This window comes from Macaca thibetana, chromosome 7 (assembly GCF_024542745.1).
Source record: "Macaca thibetana thibetana isolate TM-01 chromosome 7, ASM2454274v1, whole genome shotgun sequence".
NCBI classification, from domain to species: domain Eukaryota; kingdom Metazoa; phylum Chordata; class Mammalia; order Primates; family Cercopithecidae; genus Macaca; species Macaca thibetana.
The window spans coordinates 143,523,310-143,544,196 of NC_065584.1; the positions used below are offsets into that span (position 1 = coordinate 143,523,310).

Here is a 20,887-nt window from a genome sequence, read left to right on the forward strand (position 1 = left end):
CAGCAAACAAGCAAAAATCATCACCTTCAAGCTAATGAATTTTGTCAGACAAGGAGAGAACACACCTTTGTAGGAACCACATGTTTGGACAGGGTGGGATTGTGGAGAAATTTATGCCTGGAGGGGAGCAGGTGTTAGGAGCTAAAGGGTGATGGCAGAGAAACGCTGAGGCAGACCCAGCGCTGAGGAAATGCCTGGTGGTCAGGGGAGGTGGGTGAGACGAAGTTCCACCTTCAGGCCTGGCTAGGCTTGGTAGAAAGCGACAACGTGTGTAATTGAGAATTTGCATTCTCTGTTAGATGTATCACTCAGGTGAATGGGGCCACCACCCTAAAGGCTGTAATATATAAGTTTATGAGTATCTCCAAGTACCACTGCCAAATACCGAAAACAACCCTTTGAAGAATGAGATTTCATCAGGGATTGTAAGCATTTTCCCAGGCATTAGAAACAAATTAGGCAAACCCGCTTCAGTGAATTGACCATGGTCACATTTTAGTCTCTCCAAGCGCCACAGACACGGTTCTTTGAACACCCAGAGCCCTGCAGCATGGCTCAGGAGCTCTGCGCTGCTCTCGGAGCTCCTGGTGTCACTGCACCAGTGGGATTACCAGGCTGTGACAAAGCCAGATGATGAGGCAAGGGGACCACACAGAGGACTGAGCTGTAGAGAATCTTTGAGACCCAGGATCCTTCTTCCATGTAAAATCTGACCCATTTAAAAGGAAACTCCTGTGCTATCCCTGTTCAGCCCCATTCACAGGTCAAGGTAGGGGCTGGGCCCTTGTTGGGATCACAGGGCTCCCTTGGACAGAGAATCTTGGTGGACTCTCCCAGGCTTGTCAGGAACCTTCTCTCCGGGCTGAGACAGGGAGCTAGTGACCCGGAGCTGATGGAACCAGTAGCTGTAGCCACAGCCTCTACCTTGGTCTGATGTTGAAGCTTATTCACCAATGTGCTAGTATTAAGAAGTGTGGCCTTAAGAAGGTGATTAAGTTACAAGGAAGGGGTCCTCACGAATTGGATTAGTGACCTTACAGGAGTGGTTTGCCCTTTCTATCCTTCTCACATGTGAGGACACAACAAGAGGTGCCATCTATAAAGAAGACAGTGGCCTTCAGCAGACACCAGATCTGCCTGCACCTTGACCTCGGACGTCCCGGTCTCTAGAACTGTAAAAACTAAATTCTCTTTTTTTTTTTTTTTTTTTTCAAATTATGCACTTTCAGTCCTCCTACAGGAAAGGAGCTTGGTAATCCACAGGAGAAAAAGAGGTTGAAGGAACTGCAGCACAATTGAATAGGAAGGCATAGAATGGCAGCATGCACAAACCATGGGGGTGGGGTGGGGCGGTGCATGGAGTTCACTGGAAGCAAGAGGCCAGCGTCAGGGGAAAGGAGCTTGGCCCTTTCATGGCCAGCTTCCTGAAGAGCAGCCAAACTTTCCCTTGGATGTGAAGTCAGAACACTTTACCGTGGTTTATTTGGTTTACCAAATAATGGCCATTTGGGAGGAGCACTTGGTCATTATCATTACCCCAGATGTTTGTTTTCAGACATCCCCATATCACAGCCATGCTTCTTGCCCCCTCCTGTGATAGCTGGGATCAAGGATAAACCTTGACAACCAGTGGTTTAAACAACAGACAGTTTTCATCTCCATCAGTCAACAGTGCATGCAAAGGCAATTCAGGGCCAACATGCCAGCTCTACAGTGCCTGGGAACAAGCACCTCCTCCCTCCCTTTAAAGGGACAGCCAGCAATCCAAAACTCCAAAAAGCACTTATGAAAAGCTGCTCAAAAGAGCTCTTCCAAGTCATTTTGAATTAATAAAGTCTAAGCCTCCTAGCACCCTAGCCCAGGTGAAAGAACAAGGCTGCAATAGGTAGAGCGCATGCAATAGACCAGAGTGAAACAAGAAGCTCCACTTTTTGGCCTCTGGGGTGGGGAATGAAACTCCTCCCTGTTTTGGTGGTTTGCTCAAAGCTCTCTCTGGCATGTCTGATCATGCCTGCTTGCCTGACTGAACTGTGGCAGGATGGTGATTATTCAACAGGGCTAAATGAGCCCAGCACAAGTCACCTTGACTGGTTTAATGTGCTTAGATTTATTAGGAGTTTCATTATTATCATAACGAAAAAAGCAAGCGGGCCAAAACTTCCAGGTCAATTATCAGCATGAATCTAGAAATGAGAAGAGATGTGTTTGGACACTTTGACTTTAACCATCAAATCCAAAGTCCCCTCCCTTCAGTGATGCAGGCATTGGAGCCAGGCAGACCACCTTCACCCAGGCCAGGGTCTCAGCTCATTCTGCTCTCCTCAGCCCATGCTCTTGGACCTGAAAACAAAGCTTTTGTGTTTATTTATTCTAAAAAGTCAGACTTATCTTTGGACTTCACCCCGACTTATTCCTATGCTGCAATTCCTTACAGATGTTTGACGCTGTACCCTGTGTTGGAAGACCTCTTCCTAGTCTCTGGTTTGGATCTGCCCTTGTTTTTTTTTTCCTCCGTCTTTGTGGCTTACTGTTGTATTGCTGACAACACTAGAAAATCTTGTTTTACTCTCTTAACCAATATATCTTTTCACAGAAATGTAGTTACAAAACACCAAGGAAAGTCCTGAAGGAGTTTGTTTTTTTTTTTTTTTTAAGCTGAAAAGGCAATTTCCAAGGATAGCCCTGCCTTTATTTAAGCTTTTACAAAAGTCTTTCCTGCTTATGAAATATGCTGCTTTTAGTAAACTGGAAGATATGGAGGCGAATCAAGAAGAAAATAAACCTTGCCCAGAATTCTACCACTCAGAGAAACCAGGGGCACCAGTTTCAGAACCTTCTTCATTTCTCTGAGAAAGCCTGGACGCAGGTGCAGGCCTCAGCAGTGATGTGTCCGGCTCAAAGAAGCTTCACCTGAGCCGCAGGTGCAAAGACCCACTCTCCTCTTTTGAGTCCCAGGAGTATCCTTTAAATCACGCTGGGAACACTTGTAGTAAGGCACATGTTTACTCAGCTGTCTGTTCCCCCTTCCAGAATGAGAGGAGCTTCCCGAGGCAGTGACTGTGCCTCATCCACCTTCGAAAACCAGGGCTCAGCACCAGGTAGGTGTTCAATCCCATGATGCTGACAACTTCCAGGTTCCCAGTGCTTACAGGCCCCAGCAAGCCACGATGCCAGTAATGCTTCAGGTCAGCAGGACAGGCAGTGAAGTGGGCTGTTTTTACTGCCAGAAAGTTTAGGGGATTCAGGCAAGGAAACATTCTGGGCAAGAATGTTGTGACCAGGGAGCTAGAGCCTCTGTCTAAAAAGCACCGTCTTACGGGTTGTTTTTCCCATTGGAGACAAGTACCGGAAAATCTGTTAATCCAGACAGCCAGCCACACAACTTTTGGTCTCATCCTTCTTGTGGTCAGCTACCAGAATGAGAAGAAAAACGAGAAGCCTCATCAGAGAGCCCCAAATAAGAGCTTCCATGGCCCCAAACTCAACACCTACAATAGCAAAGCCAAGAACATGGGTCATTACACCTGTGGTAATGAGTGGAATTGAGTTTTTCAAATAAGTTTCCTTGTTTTTCAAATAAGACTGGGGCCAGGTCAGTAGTTGAACAAGCAGCAGCTCTGGGAGGATCCTTCAAAAACCCAGGCATGGCCTTCTGTCAGCAGCCACCACAAGCCTCAGAAATCCTGTGTCTCAACTCTGTGTTGGTATGTGACCTCCTGACACTCTTCCCAAGTCTCCAATGAAGCCAGAAATGCAAGCATCAGTGTTTCACTTTAATTTTTATTTATTTTTTTTGAGACAGAGTCTCGCTCTGTTGCCTAGGCTGGAGTGCAGTGGTGTGATCTCAGCTCACTGCACCCTCTGCCCCCAGGCTCAAGCGATTCTCCTGCCTCAGCCTCCTAAGTAGCTGGGATTACAGGCGCCCACCACCATGCCCAACTAATTTTTTTGTATTTTTAGTAGAGAGGGGGTTTTGCCATGTTGGCCAGGCTGATCTTGAACTCCTGACCTCAAGCGATCGGCCCGCCTCGGCCTCCCAAAGTGCTGGGATTACAGGTATGAGCCACCGCACCCAGCCTAAATTTATTTAAATAAGGATTTTTCCTGATCAAATTATCCTGGAGTCCCTTTGACAAACTACAGTCTTAATCTCTCTCTGAGCTATTGGCCCTATTTCTACCTGTTGTGATCCTATTCTTTCTTGTAAATGAAAGCTTCAAAAAAAATGTTAACCGTAATTCAACTAGACATATATCAGTATGTTTAGAAAAGATAAAGACTTCTAAAAATTTAATGTCTACTGGAGGATTAGAAAAACATTTTATTATAGAAAATTCTAAATTGTAAACAAGCAGGATAGTAGGGCCGGGCACAGTGGCTCATGCCTGTAATCCCAGCACTTTGGGAGGCTGAGGTGGGTAGATCCCGTGAGCCCAGGAGTTGGAGACCAGCCTGGGTAACATGGGGAAACCCTGTCTCTACAAAAAATACAAAAATTAGCCGGGAGTGGTGGTACCTGCCTGAAGTTTCAGCTACTTAGAAGACTGAGGTGGGAGGGTCGCTTGAACCTGGAGGTCAAGGCTGCAGTGAGCCGAGATTGTGCCACTGCACTCCAGCCTGGGTGGCAAAGTGAGACCCTGTCTCGAAAAAATAAAAAGTAGTATAGTAGAATGAACCACATGTCAGATTTCAAGCACCAATCCATGGATAATCACAATTATCTACAACGTCACTCTCTCCGCTTCCACTTTAAAATAACTTCCAGGTTATTTTAAACCAAAGTAAAGACTATGATATTATTTTTACTTGAGACAGGGTCTCACTCTGTTGCCCAGGCTGGAGTGCAGTGGTGTGATCATGACTCATTGCAGTCTTGACCCACTGGGCTCAAGCAATCCTCCCACCTCAGCTTCCCGAGTAGCTGGGACCACGGGCATGTACCGCCACTCCTGGCTGATTTTTACATTTTTTGTAGAGATGGGGTCTTACTATGTTGCCCAGGTGGGTCCCAAACCTCCGGAGGTCAAGTGATCCTCCTGCCTTGGTCTCCCAAAGTGCTGGGATTACAGGCATGGGTCGCTGCGCTCAGCCTTCATTTTATCCTCAAATGTTTCAGTATATATCATTAAAAGATAGCGTCTCTTTATATAAAATTAACCACAAAACCATTATCACACCTACAGAAATAAACAATAAATTCTTCAGACCAAATATTTAGTCATGCTCACATTTCCCTTGTATCATAACTTCCACTAAATGGTTGGTTAGTTGGAATAGGGAGATGTAGGCCCACTGTGCATTGACATTAGTTATAAGAGTTAGAGATGGGCTAAGATCAAGCTTATAGGATACTTGGATAAATCGTAACTAGGAGGCCATATGTTGATATCATTCCAGCCAATAGTCAACTAGTCAAATCTCAGAAATACTGAAAAACACATACAGATGTTGCGGCTTTTTTCCTGAAGTACAAGACAACTGTTAAAATCCTTCTCTATGCCAGTACTGAAGTATTTTGAGAACACACACGCACATTCAGTAGTCTGGTACCAGAATTAATTTCCACTCTGGGTTCGATTCTGCACACACATCACCCTCTGGTTGCTTTCCTAACTTGGTTCTGATTACTGGCCTAACTCAAGTATAAAGAAATGAGGGAACACTGTTACTCATCTTGGCAAGTGTGAGGTTCAGTGACTGCAATACGCAGACATCACAAGTTCAAATGACTCACACTTTCTTTTATTTTCCTTAGAATCAGAAAAACTTTTAGGCTAAGTACCTCATTTTACTACAGCCTCTAAAAAGGAAAGACCACAAGAAAGGAACCTTCCAGACGATGAATACTGAGGAGGAAGAAGAAAAAGCAGCTGGTGTTACCATAAGAGATTATATCCCCAGAGGCTGTAAAAGAAGACAACAAACAAAAAACGAAATAAAAGGAAGAAATTTGAGTGTGAACAGTCCCTACAGTCCCTGCTTGATGACCCTCTCAAGGACTTACCGATAAGATAGTAAGTGTCAAAGTGCTTGATACAAGTGTAGCTCAAGGCCAGGCACGGTGGCTCACACCTCTAATCCCAGCACTTGGGGAGGCCAAGGTGGGTGGATCGCTTGAAGTCAGGAGTTCGAGACTAGCCTGGCCAACATGGTGAAACCTTGTCTCTACTAAAAATACAAACATTAGCCAGGGGTGGTGGCCAACGCCTGTAATCCCAGATACTCTGGAGCCTGAGGCAGGAGAATCACTTGGACCCAGGAGGCAGAAGTTGCAGTGAGCTGAGATCGCGCCACTGCACTCCAGCCTGGGTGACAGAGCGAGACTCTGTCTAAACAAAACAAAACAAAACAAAAGAACCACACAAATGTAGCTCAATGAGGATAATTTATGGTCCCAGTCATGAGCTCTCCACCAGGGGTCTGAGGGACTGAAGACAGACCCGGGCAATAACACAGAAAGTCACTCTCAGCACAGTGACTACACGTGCCCTAGAGCTGTGGTTCCCTGACCTTCACCTAGGGTGCCTGCCAAGCACGTTGTGGCCAACCCGGCTTAGTCCAGGCGTGGCAGGTCCCCCTGCGATGACAAGCAAGGAGCTTCCTGTTGGGTTCCCAGGGCAACCTCAGGGCCCAGCTAGCTAGGAAGAGTGTGGCCAGCAGCCACTGCCCCGCTCAGGTTGGGACCCAGCCAGTGAGCTGAATGTTCAGGAAGACCTTCTGAAAACCAGTCAGCGCCTAGAGCTTTTTTTAAAAAAAAAAACCAATGGCCTTGAAACCTACCTGAGGAGGGGCTGCAAAATGGACACTGTGGACTCATCTGCTTAGCAACTTTACCACATCCTGAGTTGGCATGTTTGACATACTTAACTGCCCTCCACCGCCTGGCCTTTATCCAGGGAAATTAGGAACAGATAGAATCAGAAACCACAGAGACACAGGCAAGAATAGACGCAACAAGAAATCTGCTTTGGATTATCAGACTGGAGCTAGGATTTCCAGCTCGGTAGGTCAGACGCCTGAGCACATCAAACCCCTGCTTTTTCCTGAGCGCAGCAGTTTTGTCTTCTGTGTGGAGTAAGAGTTTGAGAGGCGTCCCAATTCCATGTTCATGTGAGAGCAGAACGTCTCTAATGCAAAGACCCAAAGCTTTTCCTGACTAAAGTAGTGTTAGCCTCAGAGGCCCAGGGACATGATTCTTGGAGGAAGCTATGGGGCTCGAGGAGGCCTTTCTTCCATTCTTAGCTTTCATGGATTGCGAGGATTTCCTCTGTCAGCGGAACTTGGTCTAGGAGTTCTTACCATGGGAGGACTTCGGGAGGACTTAGCATGGGATGACTCCTAGTCTAGGAGTTCTTAGCATGGGAGGACTTCTTAGCATGGGAAAACCTCCCATGCTAACAACTCCTAGCCTAGGTCCCAGTGACGGAGGAGATGCTCCGACAGCTGACAGAGGAGCCCTTCTGCCGAAAGGAAGCCAAGGTGCTGCCGAGAAGAGCAAGGGCCCTGCCTGAGGCCTTGCGGAAGCAAACACCACTCCCCACTGCCTGAGAACTGGAGCAAAGAGAGCATCTCGCGATGACTCCAGGACTACAGAGAATGGAGACCAACTTGCACTCCCTAAGGAAGTCCCAAAGAAACTTCCCTTCCAGGACCCTCTGCTCAGGGAAATGGGTGAGGCTTCCAACCTGGGTGAGGTGGGTTGGGGGACAGAGCTCTGAACCCTTGGCTCCATTGCAACAAGAGAAATTCTTCTCTGAGGTGCTCCATATACTGGGTTCATTTCTAACATGTTATGGTTACAATAGATCTGGGTCCCCCTGATTAGGGGAGCTGTCCGGAGGCAATCTGTTCTTGGTACCTTCTTCCTGACATATCAAGACTCGCTGAGACTAGGGAGTCTTCCCTTTGGGACCAAGGAAAATTCCATTCTCTTGATCATGATTCTGACCGCAGGGGAGCCCCGCCCGGCCTTCCTCCTGGCTGTCTGGAACAGCAGACAGTGATGCTGAGGCGAGATGGGGCAGTCCTGCCTCTGCGCCTCCAGTCACTCACCTGAGGGACACAGACAAGATCCGTTCTATCTCGATTTTCCGCTTCAGGACTTCTTTCACCAGGCCCTTGTCTGGGCCCTGTTTGACCTTTTCTCGTCCGATTAAGTACAAGCACTTTGGGGTAAGAAGCAGGTCTCGCTTTACACCCTGTAAGGAGAGGAGCTTTAAGAAGCTGGACAGGCCAGGCACGGTGGCTCACACCTGTAATCCCAGCACTTTGGGAGGCCGAGGCGGGTGGATCACCTGAGATCAGGAGTTTGAGACTAGCCTGACCAACATGGTGAAACCCCGTCTCTACTGAAAATACAAAAATTAGCTGGGTGTGGGGGTGGGTGCCTATAATCCCAGCTACTTGGGAGGCTGAGGCAGGAGAATCATTTTAACCTGGGAGGTGGAGGTTGCAGTGAGCCGAGGTTGCGCCATTGCACTCCAGCCTGGGTGACGGAGCAAGACTCCGTCTCAAAAAAAGGTGGACAGACACGGTCAATGTGATGACAACCATTCACACGGTGGACCGCTGTTACCAGGACAGTGGGAAGCGGCCTTGGACAGTCAATCTTCACTACTGTTGGGACGGCTGTTCCTTTCATCACATGACCGGGCCCACGACGGGAAAAGATGGCATTATTTGTGATTATTAAGATGACATGTAAAAAATGACTTCACCCTTTTTGACTTAGAAACTGGCAAACTCACATGGAGTCACCTGATGCATCAGGACAGCAGGTGTAAAGGGGAAGTCACCAACAGCTGTGGCGAGCTTACCAAGGATGCACTACAGCATGTTTCTAAACAGGCGGCGGTGTCTGCATGTGTTTTCTTGGGAGTTCATAAAATTTTTTTTTAAAATACTGATATATTGTCATTTGAATGATAATTCTCAATAATCTAATATAAATCTACTCGGGAATTTGTGGGTAACCACTTTATAACGAGTACCGCTGCAAGAGCTAAGGACCCGTGTGAACCCAGAGCTGCCATCACAGCAGCTGGGGCCATGCACAGGTTGCAAGAAATGGTTTGGTTTTAGGAAAATAACATCGTGCTTCTGTTGTTTACTTCATTACATTTTTTTTTTTTGACCTCCCCATCCCTGCCAAAAAACCAAAAGCTCTTAATGGGTCCATGAGCTTCTGAAACTTCAAATTTGTCTATTAGGACCAAGACTTTATCAAAAGGTATCTAAGGGAGGAGGTGAAAAATCAGCTGTTCCTCCTGTGGCTAGAGAAGCCTTACTTATCAGCCACTTTGGGAAAATGGGTGAGGATACTCTGCAATATTACTTGATATTCTCAATCCTTTGATTCAACGATTTCACTCCTATCAGTTTCTTCTAAAAATATTTGGGGAGAGATAGATACACAAAGATGTGTGAAAAGATGCTCATTGAAGTTATGATAGTAAAAAAGAAAAACTCACTAAAAATAGACTCATGAGAAATTGGTTAAAAATAATAAGGCATCTGTAAAATGGAATACTATGCAGCCATGTAAAATAACTTATATTGTTCCCTGTATTACTATTGAAAATTCTCCCTGGCATTATTTAAACAAACAAACAAATAAAAAACTACCTCAGGACATAAAACAGCATGCAACATGTATCTCAGTTTTGTAAAACTAAACACACAAATGTATGTTTTCATAAAAACATTCTGAAAGATATAGATATACACAGAATGTTAACAGTGATTGTTTCTGGGCATAGGTACTGATTTTTCTTTTGGTTTATATTTTTTCTAAATTTTTCTACAATGACCATGTTCTGCTTTGGTAACAACAAAAGCAAAATAACAAGTTATTTTTTTAAAAAAGTAAGGAATCTGGTGATCTCAGAGGCGGACAGTCAGCACGTACCTTGAACCTCCTGTCGTACTTGGTGACTGTGTCTGCAAAATCAATCTTCTCCCTCTTGCCCACGAACTGCTGGAGTTCTGGGTGCTCTTCCATCCCAATGTAATCCCCTATAAAGTTCCTGTTAATACTGTTTCTCCTTCTCTCCTTCTTGTTCAGTAAGATGTCTGAGGCTACAATTCCCAAGAGGGTTAAGATGGAAGAAGGATAAGTCAGTCAGAAAAAGGAGGAAAATACTGTGAAAATATACAAATAAACTCTAAATGATGCAATATTTGTAGCATGACATTATATGCAAAATAAAATGGAACTTAGAACTTCACTTAAGCTCAAATTTACTCTTCAGATTTGTTAAAATGAATGAAACAAAATTGCTAAAATACCTTCTTCTCTCATTTGAACATATTTCTTCCGGGCCACAAATTTCCTCCATGATTTCTGTATCACTCGAGCATATCCATCATACTTTCTCTCTCTCATCTCTTCTAAAAGAAATAGCTGTGAATGGAGAGAAGACAAATGTGAGCCAAGCCCCAAGCCCCAATCCCTGAACACTACTTTTCTTGTCATTCCAGGGACACTCAGTTTAGACAATGACATGCACAGGAAGCAACTTCTCTGATTCATGAACAAATACGCGAAATGCTTACTGTGGCATGTTTTTTATCTCCCACTATAAAATGACCTATACCTTTTTTCTTTTAATGGAAAACAATGGGAAATAGGAGAATTTGAGTGTATTCAGTTGGACCTTGCCCTGCCTTGCTACAGTCTCTGTGAGAATCAAATGAGCGATTCAGCGCTTCTCCACTTATCCCCCACCTTCATCCAAAGATATTATTAGGAAGCCAGATCAAGTGAGTAGGTGGAGCTGTTGCTGTTGTTTGGTGCGGCATTTCGGCATGCAGCCTCTAAACAGAATTTTCCAGTTTCTGCAGGAGCAGGGCTTGTGCTGCTGTGGAAGGAGGGCTGCTCTACTTTCAGTTCCAAGAAAATACAGACTTCCTGTCTCAGGATTCACCACGGAGCAGCCGAGCGAGGATAATAACCACAGTGATTGGAGCTGGACTTGAGGTGTGCTAGTTAGGACTTGGATTTGCCCAGGAGGGCTGGAGCTGTTTAGGGGCCACATCAGCCTCTGCCAGGTCTTGAGAGTCGGGCCATTTTACCAATGAATGCTGAGGCTGCACCTCAACCAGGCTTTGGAATAATAAAGGCGACAACAAACAGCTGTAGTGAGCCAAGTGCCCACTGTGGGGCAGAAGTTACCCAGATGATTTCCACGCAGTTTCATTCAACATCACAGCTACATGAGCCACATACTCTGTCATCTCCGTTTTACAGATGAGAAAACTGGAACTAAGACTGGGTGGGGCTAGAAAGTGAACCTAGGTCTTTCAGGCTCTGCCAGGCTCCTCATTTAGACATGCAAAGCTTTCTCTGTAAACCTGCATTTGATACACTTGTAAAATGGTAGGAAACCTTTTCATCTACCTTGAGAGTGGCTTCCATGACTCTCTAGGAAAAAAAGAAAATCAACCAATAAGAATCCAAAGTAAAGATGATGAATAGTCATTGCAAAAATGTTCCAGAAGTAAACAAGCCAGTGTGGTTTGAAGGCAGCTGGGCTTGATTTGTTGTCTCTGTTTAGCCGGGTATATGCTTGGGAGCCAGACCTATCCTCTCCTGCCACTCAACTTCTCTCCTTCTCATAGCTCCATCTGTGCAGAAACAACAACCCAAACTCCAGACACCAGGGGAGGGGCCACGTAATTCCCCCGGCTTCAGTGCCGTATACAATGGACATAAGGACAGATTTCTAAACCCCAAGTGGAATGCACAGATTAGCAACTGGACAGAGAGTTTAAAATCTGAGCCCTGTAGTTAGTTGCCTGTTGTAAGAATATCCATTGATATTTCTTATCTTGTGTATTGGGTTTCTGAGTAAGTCTCTTTTCCTTCTTCTTTCCCAGAACTATTTTGGGCGTATCACAGAAAATACACTTGTGACTCAGAAAAGATGAAGAGGCAAACGATTCCCAACTTCCTAGAGACTATCTCAAAGATTCGCTGGATTTTAGATTTCTTTTTAAAAGTCCAGGGGGTTAGAAATTAGGGAGGTTCAAGAAAAAAAACCTTGATAACATAGATGAGGAGAGAATAAAAACCAAACCAAACCAAACAATAACAACAACAGAAAAACACACAAAACAACCCTGAATGAGAAAAGCCAAAAGACATGGATACATGTAACACAAAACAAAAACAAACCCCATGGTGTCTGATGTGGGTTTTGTTTTTTTTTTTTTTTTTTTTTTTTTGAGACAGAGTCTCGCTCTGTTGCCCAGGCTGGAGTCCAGTGGTGCAATCTCGGCTCACTGCAAGCTCCGCCTCCCGGGTTCAAGCCCCATTCTCCTGCCTCAGCCTCCCGAGTAGCTGGGACTACAGGCACCCGCCTCCACACCCGGCTAATTTTTTTTGTATTTTCAGTAGAGACAGGGTTTCACCGTGTTAGCCAGGATGGTCTTGATCTCCTGACCTCTTGATTCGCCCGCCTCAGCCTCCCAAAGTGCTGGGATTACAGGCGTAAGCCACCGCGCCCAGCCATGATGGGGGTTGTTAAAGCAAATAGGTAATTTTGTATATTCAGCACATTTACTATTAAGGTAAAACCACATGGTAGTTTTTCTTTTTTTCTTTTTCCTTTTCCTGTTTTTTTTTTTTTTTTTTTTTTTTTTTTAAGAGAAAAGGTCTTTCTTGATCTGTTGCCCAGGCTGGACTGCAGTGGTACAATCATAGCACACTGTAACCTTGAACTCCTGGGCTCAAGTGATCCTCTGACCTCAGCCTCCTGAGTAGCTAGGACAACAGGCGCGTACCACCACACCCAGCTAATTTTAAATTTTTTTGTAGAGATGAGGTCTAACTGACTTGCCCAGTCTTGAACTCCTGGCCTCAAGTCATCTTCCCAACTCAGCCTCCCAACGTGTTGAGATTACAGGCATGAGCCACTGTGCCCAGCCAGATTTTAAAAACCAACTTTTGTGAAAGTATTTGCATGTCAGGGCTAGATGGGGATGTATGCGTTTGGGGCAGGGGAGAGAGCAGAGGTGATGGTGTGCGTGTGTGAGTGCACATGTCAAAGATGGGGGAAAGGAGAGTCAAGTAATGGTAATAACACAATTGAGTGTAAGGCAAGGAAAAGGACAGCCAAAAATAAATCTTGATTTTGAATATAACCCCCTCCAACGCAACTGAATCAGAAAAAATAGTATTACAAATATTGAGGCTGTTTTAATTATATATGAAAATCTCACAAGTTGAAAAGTAAAAGCGGGTAGGAAACAAGGAGTTCTCAATTGTACCGATAAATCACTCCATCCCATTTTAGAAAGAACAGGAACTGTTCTGTGGGTTGCTTAATGGCGAATGACACAACATTTTCACTTTATATTTGGAAATGAAAATTCTTGTGAAGCTACAAATAACTCAAAGTAGAAAAATGCTACCACAAACGTTTCATAAATGGCTTCCATCTCTGTGTGCCACTTATTTATTTAATAATCTCGATGTCTCACAAAGCCATTCAGTTATAGCCATTATCATTCCTGCGTCTCGGGCTGATCCTACGAGGCAGGCATAACAGTGGCTATGGGCTCACCCTAGAGGAGAAGAAAACTAACGGCAAGACTGGGATGTGCCTGACATCAAATGCTTCCCTTTTACTGTGAGTCCCCATACGATTTCCCCTTGGTCTCATGACTGATTTCTGCCAAGTTCATCACTGACTCTCGAAACGGGGTCTTGTGATGGTTAAGGGAGCCTCGAGAAACAATGATGCTGAACCTTGGTTCCAGCAGTTTCTCCAGCTTCAAAAGGAATGAATGTCTTTATTCTACAGCCCTGGAGCAAACTGGGCAGAAGAACTGAACAGAACTTCCTGTGGGCATGCATGGGGCTCACTGAGCACATTCTCATCAGGAAAGCAAGAAGTGTCTGTAAACGCAGCTGTAGCGGTCTGTCTGTGAAGTGTGAATGTGTATTATGAATGCCTTACTGGTAAGTACTGTGTTCTCTAAACCAGAAATTTCTCCTCCCACCTATTTTCCCCCTCACGGTCCTTTCTAGGCTCCCGCAAGGCCTTCTAGGTACAATCCTAGGAATTCCCACCCGGCACTCTGCGGCACCTTCCAGGAGGAATCCTGAGCCTATGTGTAACTGACTTGGTGTCAACTAATCATGGGTGGGACAGTGGAGTCCCTCTTTAGCTTAGATACTCTTAGAGACTAAGTTACTATTGAGCATTTTCTGTGTGAGACTTTGGGTATATAGAGACATATGGAACAAAGAGTCCCTGCCCTCAAGGAGTGTAGCAGCTAGGGAGCAGCGAGACAGTCAGCGAGGAAGGAGCCACTCTCTGACGCCCCTTTTTCTACCTGCTCAGTGCTCTGCAGGAAATGAACGGGGCGGTGATGGGCTACGGAGAGCACGTGTTTAGGGAAGGACCCACTTAGACCGGGAAGGGAGGGAAGGCTTCTTTGAGGAGACAGCATTGATGGCGTGAAGTGAAGAATGAGAAAAAGAAGCCAGGCAAGGGGTGGAGCAGGGCTGGCGGGGGCCCTGCAAGAGGGAAGAGAGTGGAGAGCCAGCCAAGCACTCACAGACTCGGGGGCTTTGATGAACACTTTACTCCTCCCCAGCTGGAACTGGTCGCTGTCCATGTTGACCGACTGCAGCAGGTGCAGGACGCCTTGCTTCTCATCTCCCTGCCAAGAGGGCCAGGTGGCTTTGGTCAGAATGGCATACCTGTGGGGACATTGGGGAGAAGAGAATCAGACTTGGGTGGGACCACACTGGCTTTCTACCTGAGCAAGGCAGCAAGAGCTCCGCTCTGAAGGTGCCCAGTGCTGCAAAGTTACTGATCATCTATTTACCAGCTGTTCGAAGGCTCAGGCATGGACCGCCATGACTGCAAAAATCCCCAGTCTGGGATGCCTGTTCCAGAGCTGCCTCCCGCTGCTTCCCTTTCCCAGCATTCCCTTGTCAACACCCTGGTGAAAACCTGCGGACTCTTTCTACCACTGTCTAAAAATAGCATTGTGGAAGGTCACCAGGGGTGCTCTCTAGGCAAAATCAAATGGTCTTGTCTCAATAATAATCTCCCTATTTCTTCAGGGCATTTAACGACGCAAAGAGTTTTACAAAGCTCCTGCTAAGCAGCTATTATAACAATGGTATATCAACTTTCACCTTTGAAATTCTATGCATCTGGGTCATGAGGCCCTTGGGAGCTGGTCCTTGGCTGTTCTTCAACCTTGCCTCTTCACTCTCACTTTGGCTTGCTGCATTTCTTCAAGAATGGCCTCTTCTTCATGCCCACCATGCCCTTTCCTTCCTCGGAGCCTCTGCCCTTGCTCTTCCCTCTACTGGTGTGCTGCTCCCCAAACTCATCACTCGGCTGGCTCCCCCTTGGGTGTCTCACCTTCAGTGATACTCCCAGATAGGCCTTCTTGGACAAAAAATCAAAAACTGCTCCCTTGTTAGTTTCTCTCATAGCAAGTAATATTTTTCCTTCAGAGCATGTACTCTGATTTGTAGTTATATTCATGTTGGGGTTTATTTGGTTAATTTATGCCTCCCGCATGAAGGTGAGCGCTCCAGGAGACTGGATGCCACATCTGTGTGGCTCCTCCTGTACATCCAGAGCCTTAAACCATGCCTGGCACACAGCAGTCATAATGAACACTCCTGGCTAATGCAGATGGGTGCTCTCTCTGCATGAGGTGCTGTGACCGAAGCTTTTGATGTACGATCTCCTCATTCCTATAGCAACCTGATCAGGTTGGTTTTCCATTTTGCAGAGTAAGAGACAGAGGCAAATTATGACTTGCCCAAGGCTACTTAGCTAGTAAGTGTCAGAGATGGGATTTGAATCCCTGTCTGTCTCTTTCATTATGACACTGCAAAAAAGCCATGGACTGGTTCACATTTAAGTTTTTTTTTTTTAAGATTATCCAGTCTACTATACATGCCTATTTTGTCAGAGGCTGATATAATCAAGGAGAGACAAGCACATTACAGTTTGTCAAACATGGACAGAATCATCATGGGCATGCGTGGGTGTGAAGTTGGAGGGCGTGGCCCACGTGCGAGCACATCCAGGGCCCAGGCACTAGGTCCCCAGGCCTTGAGCGAAGCCAGGGCCCTCCTTTATTCCCAGAAACTACTATCAGGATTAGACTGATTTATGACAGCCAAGGGAGAAGGGAACCTTGAGTGGCCCTGCCTTTAGGATCCAGGGCTCCCACAGGGCCAGCTGGTTGGGACTAAGGTGATTTTAGGAGCCTTCTCTGCTCCTCTCAAATGTCTGCATCTTGCCTGATAATATCATAAACTTTCTGGAGAGGTAAATCCTCCTATTCCCTAATTAGAGATAAAAAGCTTAAAAATGAAAATGCCGAGTGGAAGTCACACATTAGCATGAATAACTTTCATATATGGTATAATGACATTAATCAAAACAAATTAAGCTACACATAAATGACTAATAGCAGAACCTTTCTAGATGTGATTGGGGGAGTTAGTGAAAATGAGTAGGTGCTGGGAATCTAATTGGGTGAGGCAGAAAGTTCAAGGAGGATAGAAGTGAGAAGGAAAAGACTACAGACTTTCAAGGTGACAAGTTTCTAAGAGTACAGTTTTGCTTGGCTTGATCTAACCTAAAATTATAAACTGAAGTATATTTATTGTGCAACTGGAAATGGATCTTTATGGCAATTCACATTTTTTCCTACAAAATTAATGCTGCGTTTTTTGTTTTGTTTTGTTTTTACCGTAATGAACCTTGCAGAGACTTTCTCTCCCTTATCCTGACAAGGCCTCCACTGGTGAGGGTCTTGGCAATACATGGGAATTGCCTGGGGCTTCCTTTGCTTCCATGAAGCCTGATACATCCTGACCCCATCCTTTGGTATCGCACTGGAGACCAGGGCATGAACCAACTATACATGTCGTCCTACCAAGGACACATGCCACTGTCTTTCTCTAGGATAATACTCGTGGGAGCAGGTTACACAGGGCAATGGTGCCCCTGCCTAATTGGTACCTGTGATAATTTTGGACAGATGGCAATAATAGCTTACATTCCTTTCATCACACATTTTCAGTTTAAGACTCAAATATGCTAATATTTCTTCTCAAGGCCTTTGTGCCGGCTCCTCTTTCTGCCTGGAATCTCTTCCCGGCTCTTGTTATCTCTTGGATCACTGATCCCAGGTTTCCTTCTCAGAGGAAATGCAGCTCGGACCCCAGGGACTCCCAGCTGCTGGCACTTGAGATTAAGGCTGTTTCTGACCTCCAAGGACACTCTCTACCACTCTGTGCTTTCCTGGGCTTCCTATTCTTTCTCCTCTCTTGCCCATGACGTGGAATGCCTTTGCTGACGAGGCATGCCTTTATCATCCCCACATTCTGAGAGGCTAGGTCAAAGTCAGAGGAAGCATGCTTGTGAGGAAGCGTAAATCATGCTACAAGATAAACTTTGCAAATCTGTTATGTTTCTACCACATTCTTCCTCCTACGCATCAGAATCCATATTTGGGCTTATTGCTGCCAACCACAGAAAGAAACACACATTGCCTAGCTCAGACAGGTGTTTTCTGGAAAACTCATTTTCTAAGACGCAACATGGCTGCTATTTCTAACAGTTTTTTTTTTTTTTTTTAACACTTTATAAAGGCATAAAAGTTATAGTGGGGAGACGGTGTAAACGGGTGCCTCCTGCTACTGTTTCAAGTAGCACAGGACTTACTCTAAGAGCATGGGGCCCACCCATGGGGGAATTAAGGCATCTTTTGATTTTTGCTCTCCAATATTCAGTCAAGAGGGATGGTTTTGATAAATATAAAGGATTTTCCAGAGAGGAAAATAACACACACTAAACACATAGAGTATTTCCTAAGCCAACACTACGCTCTGGGTAGTCTCTGAGCCATGGCTCTGTTTAGGCCTGTGAACTTCCTTTCTAGGGAGGGTGTATAATACATGCATATGTGGATAATTGTGCTGGGTATTAACATATCCTTTCTCTTCAGGCTTTTACTTTCTGTTTCTCATTTGGCAGCCTTTCTGTGGACACCTAGAAAGCAATTTTATGAACAAAGCCTTTCCTCTCACCTTTGGAAAAAATAAAGTTATATGAGATGGTTCAACTACCTGTAGACCATCACAGGATGAGAGAGTCGGCGGTGGACTCTGGATGAATTCTGCATGACCAAGATCCCAGACTCAAGAGTCTTATGGAAAATGGTGTTCTTTCCAGAGAAATACCCCTGCCCATTCATATATTAGGACTTCAAGCCACTTTTGAGTGGACTGCTTCAATAACAGTTTTGAAATATAGTGTGGGGGACTGAAAATGTCCTTTTTATGGAAAAATTATTTCCTTCCAAACTTTATCCTCCCAGTAATTTTTTTTTTGAGACGGAGTTTCACTCTTGTCACCCAGGCTGGAGTGCAATGGTGTAGCCTCGGTTCACTGCGCCTCCTGGATCCAAGAGATTCTGCTGCCTCAGCCTTCTGAGTAGCTGGGACTACAGGCACCCGGCACCGTGCCTGGCTAATTTTTGTATTTTTAGTAGAGGCGGAGTTTCACCATGTTGGTCAGGCTGGTCTTGAACTCCTGACCTGAGGTGATCTGCCCACTGCGGCCTCCCAAAGGACTGGGATTACAGGCGTGAGGCACCTTGCCCGGCCCCAGTATTCTCAAACCAAGAAAAGTATGACAACAATAAAAGAGGCTACTTTTTGACAATAGACACAAGGCTATGTGTCTCTTCTGAAAGGAAAAGCTTACAGCAGGGGAGCTAAGAAGGGAGACATCCAAGGATACAAGCATTTCAGTGAAAGTTCCTCAACATAAAATGCATAAGAAATTTCACAAAATGCCTACTCAGAATGAGGCACAGCGTAAAGTACCATGCATGGAACCATGAAGCTAGCATGGCACTCGGGACAGATCCGGAAAATCAACAGAGTCAGTTCACAGCTCATGCACGTAGCACAGGATCCCTTAGACCAGCCAACCTTTTGTGGCACCAGGATTCATGGAAGATAATTTTTCTATGGACGGGGTTGTGGGGGTGGTTTTGGGATGACACTGTTCCACCTCAGGTCATCAGGCATTAAGATTCTCAAAAGGAGCGCACAACCCAGATCCCTCGCATGTGCAGTTTACAATAGGGTTTGTGCTCCTGTGAGAATCTAATGCCGCCACTGATCTGACAGGAGGTGGGGCTCAGGCGGTAATGCTCGCTGGCCTGCTGCTCACCTCCTGCTGTATGGGCCAGTTCCTAACAGGCCACAGACCAGTACTGGTCCCCGGCCGGGAGTTGGGGTGTCCGGCCTTAGATGGTAAAAAGTGTGCACAGACTTCCTGGTCTCCTGAGATGGCAGCACTCCCAGCATTACTTATAGAAGTCAGTTTGGTTGGTTGGTTGGTTGGTTTTTAAAACAAGGTAGAAGGAAGGAGGTCTTTCAGAACTGGTTTCTCAAAAAAAAAAAAAAGAATAGATTAAAAAAGGTCTGATCAGGTTTCTCTTTTCTTGTTTTCTTGAGACACGGTTTTGCTCTGTCACCCAGGCTAACTCACTGTAGCCTTGACGTCCTGGGCTCAAGTAATCCTCCTGCCTTAGCCTCCCAATGTTCTGGAATTACAGGCATGAGCCACTGCACCTGGACTGATGAGTTGTTTATTTTTGTGGATACACAGTGGGTATATATATTTATGGGTTGCATGAGTTTTTTTTTTTTCTTTTTTACTTATTGCATGAGATATTTTGATACAGGTATGCAATGTGTAATAATCACATCATGGAAAATGGCGTGCCCATCTCCTCAAACATTTCTTCTTTGTATTACATGAAATTCAGTTGTACTCTTTCAGTTGTTTTAAAATGTACAATTAAATTATTTTTGACTATAGTCACCCACTTGTGCTAGCAAACACTAGGTCTTATTCATTCTTTCTATTTTTTTGTATGCATTAACCATCTCCACTTCCCTTCCCCTCCCCCCACTACCCTTCCCAGCCTCTGGTAACCATCATTTTATTCTTTATCTTGATGAGCTCAATTACTTTAATTTTTAGCTCCCACAAATAAGTGAGAACATGTGATGTGTGTCTTTTTGTGCCTGGCTTGTTTCACTTAACATAATGATCTCCAGTTCCATCGTGTTGTTGCAAATGGCAGGATCTCATTTTTTTTTTGAGATGGAATCTCGCTCTGTCACCCAGGTTTGAGGGCAGTGGCGTAATCTCAGCTCACTGCAAACTCCGCCTTGGGTTCCAGCAATCCTTCCACCTCAGCCTCTTGAGTAGCTGGAATTACAGGTGTGCACCACCACACCTGGCTAATTTTTGTATTTTTAGTAGAGGAGGTTTCACCATGTTGGCCAGGCTGGTCTCAAACTCCCAACCTCAAGTGATCCACACACCTTGGCCTCCCAAAGTGCTGGGATTACAGGCGGGAGCCACCACACCTGGCCTGGATCTCATTATTTTTTATTCCTGAATAGTACTCCACTGTCTATGTGTATCACATTTTCTTTTCTTCTTCTTCTTCTTCTTTTTTATTTTTTTGAGACCGGGTCTTGCTCCATCACCCAGGCTGTATGTAGTACAGTGGCACAATCTTGGCTCATTGCAGCCTTTGCTTCCTGGGTTCAGGAAATTTTCCCACCTCAGCCTCCCGGGTAGCTGGCATTACATGCATGGGCCACCACACTAGGCTAATTTTTGTATTTTTAGTAGAGACAGGGTTTCACCATGTTGGCCAGGCTGATCTCAAACTCCTGATCTCAAGTGGTCTGCCCACCATGACCTCCCAAAATGCTGAGATCACAGGCGTGAGCCACCGCATCCAGCTTGTATCACATTTTCTTTATCCTTTTGTCTGTTGATGGATGCAGATTGCTTCCAAATCC

General features: G+C 45.3%; 1 protein-coding gene across 1 annotated transcript in view; it reads right to left on the reverse strand.

Moving 5' to 3' along the window:
* The window catches only part of MYO1E (myosin IE), a 240,413-nt gene that overhangs the window by 28,522 nt on the left and 191,004 nt on the right, over positions 1-20,887 (reverse strand). The window contains exons 19-22 of the mRNA XM_050796778.1: positions 14,566-14,710; positions 10,288-10,402; positions 9,908-10,077; positions 8,053-8,198 (exon numbers count right to left, since the gene is read on the reverse strand). Of these exons, the coding sequence (XP_050652735.1) occupies positions 8,053-8,198; positions 9,908-10,077; positions 10,288-10,402; positions 14,566-14,710 (576 nt within the window). The remainder of the gene's footprint in view (positions 1-8,052; positions 8,199-9,907; positions 10,078-10,287; positions 10,403-14,565; positions 14,711-20,887) is intronic.